The sequence below is a fragment of the Phacochoerus africanus genome, chromosome 1, assembly GCF_016906955.1.
Source record: "Phacochoerus africanus isolate WHEZ1 chromosome 1, ROS_Pafr_v1, whole genome shotgun sequence".
Taxonomy (NCBI): domain Eukaryota; kingdom Metazoa; phylum Chordata; class Mammalia; order Artiodactyla; family Suidae; genus Phacochoerus; species Phacochoerus africanus.
In genome coordinates, this window is record NC_062544.1 from 61,878,030 (window position 1) to 61,891,020 (window position 12,991).

Sequence of the window (12,991 nt, forward strand, 5' to 3'; positions counted from 1 at the left end):
CAGCTTAAATACAATAATACCAAGTATATTTCCAAGGGCCTCCCAACAATTCCACTTGGGTATCTACTACCTACACCCGCAGGGTCACAATGGACTCTCCTTCTCTCCCATCCCAGGCTTTCCCATCTCAATGGGAAGAGCAAAATCTACTCAAGCTTAAGAGAATATGCACACTGAAAGCCCTGAATTACCTCAGGTTCATCCTTACATTTCCTATCCCTAAACCACGAGCGAGATCTGAAGGCTCTGTGTGCAAAATAGGTCCACATTCATCTACTTCTGTTCCTCTTCCCTGGCACCCCCCCCCGCCACCCCCCCCCACCGTCAAAGCCATTGCAGCATCTTTAGCTTGGGTTATCCCATTAGCCTCCAATCTGGTCTCCCTTTTTATGCTCTGCCTCTCACAAACCACTATTCTCTCTTTCATATCTAAGGAGAACTTAACAAACAAATGGACAAACATCAGTGTATACTCAGCTTAAACCTTCCACCGTTCCCCCACTAGACTGAGAAAAAGATCCATACGCTTTTCAATGGCGAACATGGAAGCTTTGTAATCTAGCCCCGTCCCCATCTCCCACGTCACCTCCCAGTACTTTCTCCAGCTGCATGCCTGGTTCCTTGCTGGAAACATTCTGCCACCAGATTTTGCAGGGTGGCCCTTTCCTGACACTCAGTCTTCAGCTGAAACATGGCCTCTTTAATGCGGTCCTCGCTGACACCCAATATCAATTAGCCCTCCACTCACGTCGCTGCTGGGCCATCTTTCACATCAATGTTTTATTTCATTTACCACACCTGTGGTCAGCATCTAACCTTCTGATTTATTTGTTTATTTATTGCTTGGGCGCCCTTATACATGATAAATGCCACTTACCAATGGATTCTCCAGCAGTTAGACAGTGCACAGCATGGAACAGTGCCACATAAATATCACTGGATTAGCAAATCTTGAATGTTTATCCACTAATCCTAAGGCCCTTCATGGAATCCAATATACAGCACAAATGAACCTTTCTACAGAAAAGAAACAAACTCATGGATGTGGACAACGGACTTGTGGTTGTGGAGGGGGAGGTGGAGGGACGGGGGTGGACTGGGTTTGGGGTTAGTAGATGTAAACAATTGCATTTGGAGTGGATTAGGGATGAGATCCTGTTGTACAGCACAGGGAACTATAGCTAGTCACTTGTGATGGGATATGATGGAGGATAATATGAGAAAAAGAGAGAGAGAGAGTGTGTGTGTGTGTGTGTGTGTGAGAGAGAGAAAGAGAGAGAGAGAGAGAGATTGGGTCACATTTCTGTACGGTAGAAATTGACAGACCAATGTAAATCAACTATAATAGAAAAAATAAAAACCAAAAAAAAAAAAAAAAGAAAATGCCCTTCACAAGTCCCTGAGACTGACGTTAAGAAGTTGGGCCAGATGGGAGACGTGTGTTTGCCAATGTTCAGTGTGTGAACACGGATCCAGTTGTAGAGATGATTGAGTTCTGAAACAGACCCTGTCTAGACAGATGGCTTGGACCTTTGCTTCCTTTTACACTGGCTTAAAGGGCAAGGAGACTTTGTCAGCTTGTTGAGAAAAAGCCAAACCACACACAATTGGACGCTTTGGAAGTCTGTACTGATGTTGGAGTGCTACCCTTTCCTATAAACTGCCAATTACGGTGTGAGCTCACACATGCATCTCTTCACGAAGGCAGGCAGGGGGATTTATGTACCAAAACGGGGGTAGTACATTAGGGAAAGCTGCCTTGGCAGCATTTAAATGACCTCATCTTCTGCTGGAACCCAAAATAAAAATTGTACTACAGCGTCTTTGCCCCAAATGTGTGAAGACACATCATCCAACTCGAATTTCACTGCAGTCAATGCTCTGGCTCCGGTTGCAGACCTATTCTGAGACCATTTGCTTTCCTTTCTTTGAATGATCGGTAAGAAATGAAGAACCATGTGATCATAATGTCAGAGTTGAAACCCCTTAGTCATCAGCCCCAAATGCTCAGGTAAGAAAAACTCAGAGAAAGGACATGGCAGCCTGCAGGCCACAGAGCTGGGGATGGGAGAACCAGGGCTGGACCTCAGGGCCTCATCTCTCAGGCCTGGGGTTCTTGGTTGCCTTCAGGTGCAAGGGGATGAGCTGGAATGCAAAGCCTTGGAGGCCAGAGTGAGTGTGGCCTTTGGAAAAAAAATAATTCAGGAGTTTCCTGGTGGCCTAGCAGTTAAAGAGCCAGCATTGTCACTCCTGTGGTTCAAGTCACTACGGGGGTGTAGGTTCAACCCCTAGCCTGGAATTTCTGCACACCTGGGGCGCAGTCAAAACAAAAAAAGAAAGAAAGAAAAAAAGAAAAAAACCTAAGCCCAAATCAGGGAGGAAGATAGCAGCGAGAAACATGGGCAGAAATTTAAGCAGGAATCAGATGATGAAGGGCCTCGCGCTCTATGTTGTGCCAAGGGTTCAGATAGTAGCCCAAGGGCAAAGTGGACTCATCCAAAAGGATTTAAGCTGCAATGTGTGTGCATGCATGTGTGGTAAGATTTGTTCTTTAGGAAAGTCCCTCTGGTTGCCGTGGGAACAGTGGATGATGGGATGAGAGCAAGAACAGCAAGACGTGTGGAGACTGCTGTGATCCACCACACAGGTGAGAAATGAAAGCAGCCTGGCCCTGACTGAAAGCTGTAAGGGGGGCAGAAAGTGGAATAGGCAGGGATCCCAAAGGGAGCTGGAGCTGTCATGACCGGTGACTGACTGGATGTGGTGTTGGGGAGAGAGCAAGTGTCCCAGCTGACCCCAGGCCACCACTTGTCCCAGTCTGCCTGGGTGAAGGCATCTCCCAGGACATGGGATTGTCAGGGAAAAACCAGGGAAAAGTTCTGCACTAACCAGGACGAGGACTCCCGAGCTGAATCTCAGGTTTCTGCCCAGAGCAACTTTGTGGATGGTTGAGACCTGGGAGATTGGAGCAGGCGCAGCGGTGTGGGAAGGTGATGCAAAGAGTTTCAGGCATGACATGAAGTATCTGTGGCAGAGATCCTGTAGGCCATTGTAGAAAGATGGAGAGCTCAAGAGAGAGGTGAAAGCAGATACAAACTTAGGGGACATTAGCACATAGGAAGGTGTAAGTTCACCTGTTCCTAGAGGAGGTCCATTCTCCCGCTGCCTTTGCATGATGCAAACCCCAGGGACCACCCAGGAGATGAACTTGGTGTCAATCTCTTTCTGAGGCGCACACATTTCCCTGCACATTCAGGCCTGGGGCAGCTTTCCTGAAGTCCCTGCTGAACCACTGACACAGAAAGTCTGGAGAAGACGTCCATTACTACACAGGGTAGATTTGGGCTGCTGGGTAAGACCACAAACAGACCCAAACACACACACGCCTGCTGTGAATAAACTCTCCTGACTGGCCAATGGTAGAATTCTTTCTTTCTTTTTTTTTTTTTCCCAGTGTTAGGTGACTAAGTTTGGTTGTATTCATTTTTACCACGCAGCATCACAAAAATACACACTACATATGTCACCCTGGATGAGTAATCCTCTTTACCAGACAGGGAGTGAGGAACTCTGAACTCATTTCTAGAAATGCTTATCTATGTCCTAGGAGATGGCTGTGCTTTAGCAGATAGGCCCCCAAACTTTTGTATTTTAAAAAATTAGTCTGGTTGCTTATGTATCATTGAGTGTTAATATTTTATAGAAATGACCCGCTTTTGTAAAAGGAGATATTTGTTAAAAAGGAAATGTGTTTCCTATAGGTCTGTGAAAGGAGAACGGAATATAAAAACAAAGTCTGGATTTATTTTCCTGTAACTATAACAGTCTGTGAAAAAGAAGAACCTGACAAACAAAAATGGTCTGAATTCTCATCATAAGCCTTGCCCATGATTTATTAAGTCTTTGTAGATATATTAAATCATTAATAAAACAGAAACGGAACAACGCTGACATGTCTGGTCTCCCATTATTCAAATGGAATGGAATTTTCCCCCCAAGGCTTAAGAGGTAAATAGCTACTTTTTGTTTTTCTGGAAATTCCATTTTAGCACGACCTTGGGCTCATCCTGGAGTTAAATATAAACCTACTCAGCTCAGGAACCTAAGCAACCTTCCGTGGAGGTCTCTTGGTCCCAGTTTGGTGCCACTAGGATGCAGAGGAAAACGTAAAGATCTACTTCTTGGCAACCCTACTAATCCTGGGTAAATGCACCTAAAGATGATGCTTCTAGGGTTAAAAAAGGGTACTGAAGGTGGTCCCGCTGTGGTGCAGTAGGTTAAGGGTCTGATGTTTTCTCTGCGGCAGCTCGAGTTGCTGCTGCAGTGAAGGTTTGATCCCTGGTTCAGTACAGTGGGTTAAGGGGCATTGGTCACAGCTGCAGCTCAGATACGATCCCTGGCCTAGGAGTTTCATATGCTGTGGGTGTGGCCAAAAAACAAATGGTACTGAAATATTCATGCCTGAGAAAGTATGTGGCCAATTCTGACTTTCTAAGACTAAAAGTATAACCCCAGGTCAATCATCAGTCTATAGATTAAGAACAGTTATGAAGAATGCAAATTCCAGATGGCAAGTCTCACCTTTCTATAGGCATGTAGCTGCAAAAAACAAAAACCAAAAAACCCTGAGGGAAGGGATCAATGTTTGGGGCTTTTTTCATCCTTTCATTTGTATCTTCTTGGACATCTGACCCTGACTGCAAAAACCAGGCAGAGGATTCTCTGGTATGTGTGATCTTAAAATAATTTAATCCCGAAATTCAATTTTATGTTACTGCCTTTAATTAGGATGAGCAGAGGATGGTACTCAAAAGTTTGCTGTGGCATTTTCTCTTTTAAAATCATTCCAAATTATTTCCACTGTTGTTTTAAGCCGAGTGAATGTCTATTCTTTTGACTCAATGTAAGATTCAATCTCAAACTGTTGATACCTTAAACCCTCAAAACTATTAAGGGAACCCAATAATACCCAACTTATTTTTTTCCACTTTAGGCTTTTTGCAGTTTCACAGTCTAATCATTAGAGGGAAAAAAAATCCTATCAAGATATAGATATATCATTAGTAAGAAACACAATATTTTTATTGCCCTCAATTTTGGGGAGGAGTGTACATTATAATCTTTTTACTGCCTCTAGTCCCCTTTTTTTTGGGGGGGGGAGCAAAATTCGTAGAAAGTCATTGATAGAAACATTAATTTTTCCTTCTGATTTGTTTGTACAATTCCATCTACAAATATACCTTCTCTGTGTAAGGCTTTATGAAGATCATCCAGCTCCTCAAATGAAGGAACATTAAGAGGGGAGTTGTTTTAATTCTTCTCAATTCATTATACAGATTGGCTACAGTTGTAGAAATATGTACGAAATAACCTTACGAGGAATTACATTCACTGCTAGGGCACCACTTCCCAGGATGCAAAGCTGAACTCGATACTCCCTCTGTGACCATTTTCCATCTTTCCAACTTTCTCTTTCATCCTCAGAGGGTATCCCAAGTCAGAGAAGAAACCAATCAGGAACTACCTAGGAAACTGCTGCTCTGTTAGGAACCCAGAGGAATATCTGGCCAAGAGGATTCTTGGAACGAGCCCGCCAACCCCAAAGAAATGTAACTTAACAAGAGAGTGTTGGTGATAATGAGGGAGACAATTGGAGGCTCAAAGTGTGCCTATTACCATTCAGAACAGACCACATCTGCTTTGCCTTTAGGGAAGACCAGCTCTGACCATCACAGCTGGATATCATAGTATCGGAGATTTCTGTGAAGTTTCCAAACTTCACTGGAATTCAGCAATAAAATAACATGATCTCATGAAAATGTCACTGGTTCTGAAGTGTTAAAAATAAAAGCAGATGCTTCCCTGCAGGTTGGACATCCTTCCTGCGTAATACCAAGGCTTGGATATTTATGCCTTCAGCGGCCACCAGGAATTCTTGGCCTTGTAGTGGCAATTCCACTGGTGACAGCAGTGATAAATAATGATGTAGTTGAATTACTTTATCTGGGCTTCATATGACTCAAATTATACCACAGAAGGCTTGAATTTTCCACTTAGGATCACATGACTAGCTCTTTATTTAAGTGGGATAAAATGACTTGGATTTTTTTCTGCTTGTTATTGTTAGTGTCCTCTGATCATTTATCTCAATAAATCTTTTGGCTTCTAAACACAAGGTCACCTTAGATGTATTTTCTAAACCTTAAACGCACCTTCAAACAACCTTCCATTTAAAATTCAGTTGTGTACAATCAAAGTAAAGCTTACCTTCGCCAGAGAGTCGCTGGACTGGAAGTCTGTTTTCCCAGATTTTGAGAAGCGGCGTTTGTCACTGCTTGTGGCCAGAGGAGCATCTATCCTTGGAATTTGAGGCTCTGTCCCTCTGTCCAATTCCGACCTGTCCAGGTGGGATCCTGCCACCTCCTTGAGCGAATCTGGGCCATTTTCTAGCTCCGAAGCAGCATGACCGTTTCCCAATTCAGGGTCAAGACCATTGCCCAGCTCAGAGATGGGGTCATTGTCCAACTCACCACCAGGACTGCTCTTGGAATCTTCAGAGGCTTTGTTGGGGGAAGGCCTGGCGATGACCCCAAACTTTCTTGCTCTTTTCCCCTTTTTCACAGTTCGGTCCCCCAGCTCCAAGGTAGGTGTCTCTCCGGGTTCAGAGCTGTTGTTGCTGTTGCCGTTATAAGGAGAATGCACCTTATGCTTGAAGCGCCGCAGCATGATCAGGTAGATGAAGCCGCCATTCCAGCACTGCTCAGCCAGGTAACTGCAACAGACACAGAGGGGCTGCTTAAAGCCCTCAGAACATCCTTTGAGGCAATGCAGTGACCTGAGGCACTTGGTGGCCCACAGAGGACCCATGTGACAAAAAGCTTGGCCAAATAACTGAAGAACTAAGCTTCTTAAAGAGGCTCACCCCTCCATTCTTGGAATCTATTTAATTGCTGATGCTAAAAATAACCCCCCAAACAAACCACAAACCCACCGTGAACTGGAAATTAAGCATGAAAGTACTCTACAGTCGATGGTCAGAGCCAATCCTATCATTCAAAAAATTGATTCTCCATTGCCTCAACAACTTGTTGCATCAGAATTATGCTAGTCTCCTATTTACGTAGTTCTGATGTGATAACACCAAGAGTCCCTGGGGTAGATGGATAAAATAGATCACAGGAAATGTCAAGTTCTGCTGTTAGGATCAAAATATCAACTGCACAATGCAAACAATTATATATACACTGGATAAACAAGAAGGTCCTACTTTTGTTTAGGGAACTATACTCAATATCCTATGATTAACCATAACGGAAGAGAATACGAGAAAGACGTCTAGCAGAAGTACCGTGCTATATAGCACAAATTAACACAACATTGTAAAACAACTACACTTGACTAAAATAAATTTTTTTTTGTCTTTTTAGGGCAACACCTGCGGCACATGGAGGTTCCCAGGCTAGGGGTCCAATAGGAGCTGTAACTTCTGGCCTACACTACAGCCACTGCCAACTCCGGATCCAAGCTGAGTCTGCGGCCTATACCACAGCTCACGGCAATGCCAGATCCTTAACCCACTGAGCGAGGCCAGGGATCAAACCCTCATCCTCATGGATGCTATCTGGGTTGGTTAACTGTTGAGCCACAACAGGAACTCCCTAAAATAAATTAAAAAAAAAACCCCAAAACAAAAAACCATAGATTGGGAAGAGGCAACGGTGGAGGAGGAGTCAACTGGGAGTTCCCTGATAGCTCAGTGGTTAAGGATCCAGCATTGTCCCTGGTGTGCTATGGGTTCGACCCCTGGCCCGAGAGCTTCCACATGCTGGGGGAGCAGCGAAAACAAACAAAAAGAAACTTAACTGCATGAGAGGAACCTTGGCCTCGCAGTAGAATGCAGAAAGATCCTAAGTGCAGGGGCAGGAGGGGAGTGGAGGGGGTGAGCTGGGCTAAGAGGTAGCTGATGTAAAGAAGCACGGGCAAGTGTGTGCAGCATTAAATGAGGATCAGGTGTGTGTCTTGGTAATGGTTCTAGGGTGTGCCTTACACACGGGAAGTGCTATGAAAAGGAAGTCTGACAAGGTGGAAAACACGTAGACAGAAGGAGACCAGGACGAAGAGGGCTGCTGGAAACCGTGGCAACCAGGAACAGGGGGAGGGAAGGAGGGACTTTAGCTTGAGGGAGACAAAGGGCAGGCTTGGTCGTTTTTACATGTATTTGAGGAGGACAGCCAAACACTCAGAAGCAGGAAATCACGTAAATGAGATAGGGCACATGAAGCCTGACACAATGACTCCTCCAGATCTGAAAGAATAACAATAGAACATCAAATGTGATGAGTAATTAGCAGTGTCCAGGACCAGAGCATTAAAGTTTTAGCAAAGAAAACACTTGCTCAAAGTCAGGAAGCTAGGCTGGGCTGGCCCCGCCACTTGTGCCACCCAAGATAAGGATGCACGAACCCCAGATGAACCCAGGGAAATGCCTTCACCACCGGAATCTTGCCACATTCTACACATCACTGGCTTCCAAGCCAAAAACTTCAAGGACCAAATCCTTAATGAGTCAGATCTGCTTCCCATCTTCATGTGCCCAGAAAGAGAAGGCCTGGGGCGATGTCACCTTCATCTTCAATAAGTGGAAAACAGCTTTTCCAAAGTCCACCAAACTAGCTCTGTCTCTTCAGGCCTAAAAATCAGACCTGAAAGCTGGGGCAGTCAGTACGTGGGAGGAGGCGAAGGAAAATGTACGAAGTTCTTGGCCAAAGACATGTATTTCCCATACTAATGGTCAGGATAATGCAATGGCAATGATTGTCTCACTGAAGAAGAGAACGATTCTGAATATTTGCCTCGCAGTAAAGTGAACAAGAGAGAAGGGTTCTCAAACAACCACCAAAGCTAGTAAAAACTTTCTTTGCTCTTGGGCTGTGAACCATGGTAGTGAACTTACATGTAATAACCGGGTAGATAAAACATACTGTACAGACCTCAGGTTGTTCTGTGAAATAGTGAGATGGAGAGGCGTGAAGACCTTTCTAGAGTCTGGACAATGAAAATTTGTCCTGGTTCCCAGCACCAGTTTTCTATAATGTGTATTTATTTATTTTGTCTTTTTAGGGCAGCACATGCAGTATATGGAGATTCCCAGGCTAGGAGTCAAATTGGAGCTATAGCCAGTGGCCACACCACAGTCACAGCCACAGCCACACCAGATCCGAGCCGCGCCTGCAACCTACACCATGGTTCATGGCAACGCCGGATCCTTAACTCACTGAGGAAGGCCAGGGATGGAACCTGTGTCCTCATGGGTACTAATCAGAGTCGTTTCTGCTGAGCCATGACAGGAATGCCTCCATAATGTTTAGATTTCACTTTTTGAATTGGGTAATTTTCTTCACACCGGATCAACTCTTTATTTATTTATTTTTTTCGGCCGCAACTTCCAGCATGCGGAAATTCCAAGGGCCAGGGATCAAATTCTTGACACAGCTTCAGAGCCACAGCAGTGACAACAGCAGTGACAATGCCAGATCCTTAACCCCCTGAACCACAGGGACTCCTTGGATAAACTCTTTTGAAGGTATAAAACCATAAGAGTAATTAGCCAGGTTGTAAGGGTTTCCTTTGAGCAAACCACTACTATTAATCCAACATATATGCTCAGATGTTATGAAAAATAGGAGAGGGTAGTAAAAACAGGACCAGGTTGAAAGTTAGATACTCAAGTTCTCATATATCTTTGGCCCAACCATGTAAAACAATGTAATTATACCAAATTTTCATTGACTGATGAACGGATAGACAAAATACAGCACATCCATATCATGGAATTCTATCTGATGTTACAATGTGGGTAAAGCTTGAAGTGTTATGCTAAATGAAGGATGCCAGACCACAAAAGGCCATCTCGGAGTTCCCCTCGTGGCTCAGTGGTTAACAAATCCGACTAGGAATTTGTTAGGAGGTTGTGGGTTCGATCCCTGGCCTTGCCCAGTGGGTTGGGGATCTGGCATTGCCGTGAGCTGTGGTGTGGATCGCAGACACAGTTTGGATCTGGTGTTGCTGTGGCTCCGGCGTAGGCCAGCGGCTACAGCTCCGATTGGAAACTCCTGGACTGGGAACCTCCATATGCCGTAGGTGCGGCCCAACAAAAAGATAAAAAAGGCGGGGGGCATCTAGCATTCCACTATAACACACTTCCAGAACTGGCAGATCCATTGAGAGAGAAGATAGATTAGTAGTTCACAGGAACTGGGGGTGGTGCAAGGGAGAGGAGAATTAAGAAAAATCTCTAATAGATTTTCATAGGGTGTGATGTTTTAAAATTAGATAGTGGTGATGGTTGCTCAACATGGTGAATATACCCACTAAACTGTACATTAAAAAAAATTTTTTTTTGAAATTCCTGTTGTGGGTCAGCGGGTTAAGAACCCAACTAATATCCAGGAGGATGCGGGTTAGATCTCTGACCTCGATCAGAGGGTTAGGGACCTGGCATTGCCTTGAGCTGTGCTGTATGTAGGTTGCAGATGCAGCTCAGATCCGGTGTTGCTGTGGCGTAGGCCAGCATGTGCAGCTCCAACTCAACCCCTAGCCTGGGAACTTCCATGTGCTGCAGGTGTGCACCTAAAAAGAAAAAAAATTTTGTATGGCTGCACCTGTGGCATATGGGAGTTCCTGGGCCAGGCATTAAATCCCAGTAGCTTTGACCTGCATTGCAGCCTCAGCAACCCGGGATCCTTTAACCTACTGCGCCAGGCAGGGGATCAAACTTGCACCTCTGCCGCCAACAGAGCCGCTGTAGTCAGGTTCTTAACACACTGTGCCACAGTGGGAACTCCTGGACTTCCCGTGTGGCTCACAACTACTTGGCATTGCTTCTATACCGTGGGAACTCCTAAACTGTACACTTTAAAATGGTGAATTTTATGTTACATGAATTATGTCTCAATTTTTTATAAACAATAGCAAATGTATTAATACTGGCCAAGTTTTGAGTTTATTCTTTTTTTTTGGCCATGCTTGTGGCATGTGGAATTTCCCAGGCCAGAGATCAAACTTGAGCCACAGCAGAAACAAGGCCGAATCCTTAACCAGCAGATCACAGAGAGCTCCTTGAGTTTACCCTCCTTAAGAACGCTCTTTAAGAATGCTTTTTACAGAAGAAGAAATTGAGGCTCAGAAATATTAACACAAAGGGAGTTCCTGTTGTGGCTCAGTGCTAATGAATTCGACTGTGGGTATCCACACGGGCACAGGTTTCATTCCTGGCTTCGGTCAGTGGGTTAAGGATCCAGCATTGCCATGAGCTGCAGAAGTAGTTCACAGATGTGGCTCAGATCTGGTGTTGCTGTGGCTGTGGCATAGGCTGGCAGCTACAGCTCCAATTTGACTCCTAGCCTGGGAACTTCCATATGCTGTGGGTGCAGCCCTAAAAAAAAAAAGAAAAGAAATATTAACTAACTTGCCCAAGTTCACAGCTGCCAGCTGGTAGACCCAGGTCTGTCTGCTTCCCAACCCTATGTTCTCTTCAGTTCTGCTTCTTAAATCCTTATTGTCCCTGTGCTTCAGTTTCCTCTTCTGCAAAGTGAAGGTGTTAAAATGGACCATCTCTAGGTTGCTTTCACATTCTAATTGTGAACGCTAACTTCCCGGGAAAAGTGCTAGGGATAGAGGAACAAGCCATCCCAGTGCCAAGGATAAAGCATAAACCTGGAAAAACAGAAACAGTTTTTTTATGTCCAAGTTGTCCTAGGACTCCAGGACATTGACCATTAACCTGAAAAAGATTTTACTTGAAGAAGCAATTCCTTTAAAATTGCTTTGGGGACTTTAACCTTTTGTATTAACCCTCTGAACACCATGATGGATTGTCTGCAGAGACCTTCTTTTCAGGACCAGAAAGGCTGGTCCATCGATTTGGAATACAAGAATCTGAATATCTTTCTCATGTTTACTCTCATGGATGCGCCAAGAACCTGGAGAGTTGCCAAGACTGACAGTATTTTATTTCTTCTGCAGGAGCCACACTCAGCAAAACTACAAAATAGGAGGAGTTTATCCTTTGTCTGGAACCCTCTCCCTTTCCTTTCCTGGCTTCCTAGCAATAAACGAGGTCCTGATGCCTTCAGGGGACTGTATGACAGGTTACTTTAGTCCTTCCTGGACACTGCATTTTCTAAGGTCGCCCCAAAGGCAAAGTATAATTAATGAATTACGGACACTGGAGCAAGTTGGTGAAAAAGAGACTTTCAGACAGCAGGTAATTTTCTTTCAGATCTTCAAATCCCTTTAAATGTAAGGCTGTCACATGCCCTCTCCAGCTGTATTTAAATGACTTGCCTAACTTCCCTAGCACCTGCCTGGCTGATTCACACTTCAAATCTCCTTTTCTGTTCAGTAGGATTCTTAGCCACTATTAGACTCTTTATTTGATTTTATTTTTTGTATATAACGGTTTTTATTTTTTCCTTTATAGCTGGTTTACTGTGTTCCATCAAATTTTTTTTTAATCTTTTTAGGGCCCCACCCATGGCATATGGAGGTTCCCAGGCTAGGGGTCCAATTGGAGCTTTAGCTGCCAGCCTACACCACAGCCACAGCAACGCAGGATCTGAGCCCCATCTTTGACCTACACCACAGCTCATGGCAATGCCAGATCCTTAACCCATTGAGCAAGGTCAGGGATCGAACCTGAAACATCATGGTTCCTAGTCGGATTCATTTCCGGTACTCCACGATGGGAGCGCCTCAATTTCCTACTGTTCAGCAAGGCCACACAGTCACACAGACTCTTTAAACTTCACTATCAATGTCAGGGAAACCTGAAACGAAATACAATGGCATGACTTAGAAAAACAGGTCTCATCTTCATTAACCACAGGTAAAATTAGCCTTTTAGAAGCTTCTCTACCATATGATTATTTTTTTTGGTTTCTGGAAAAGATGTGAAAGTGTCCTCTGCTATGTAAAGTTATTAATTCAATTA

The 12,991-nt window shown here is 44.4% G+C and overlaps 1 protein-coding gene across 7 annotated transcripts in view; it reads right to left on the minus strand.

Moving 5' to 3' along the window:
* PDZD2 (PDZ domain containing 2) overlaps nt 1–12,991 on the minus strand; it is a 417,701-nt gene that overhangs the window by 110,553 nt on the left and 294,157 nt on the right. For all 7 annotated transcript variants that reach the window (XM_047767572.1, XM_047767605.1, XM_047767596.1 and 4 more), the window contains one exon: nt 6,268–6,772. In XM_047767572.1, coding sequence (XP_047623528.1) covers nt 6,268–6,772 — 505 coding nt within the window. The remainder of the gene's footprint in view (nt 1–6,267; nt 6,773–12,991) is intronic.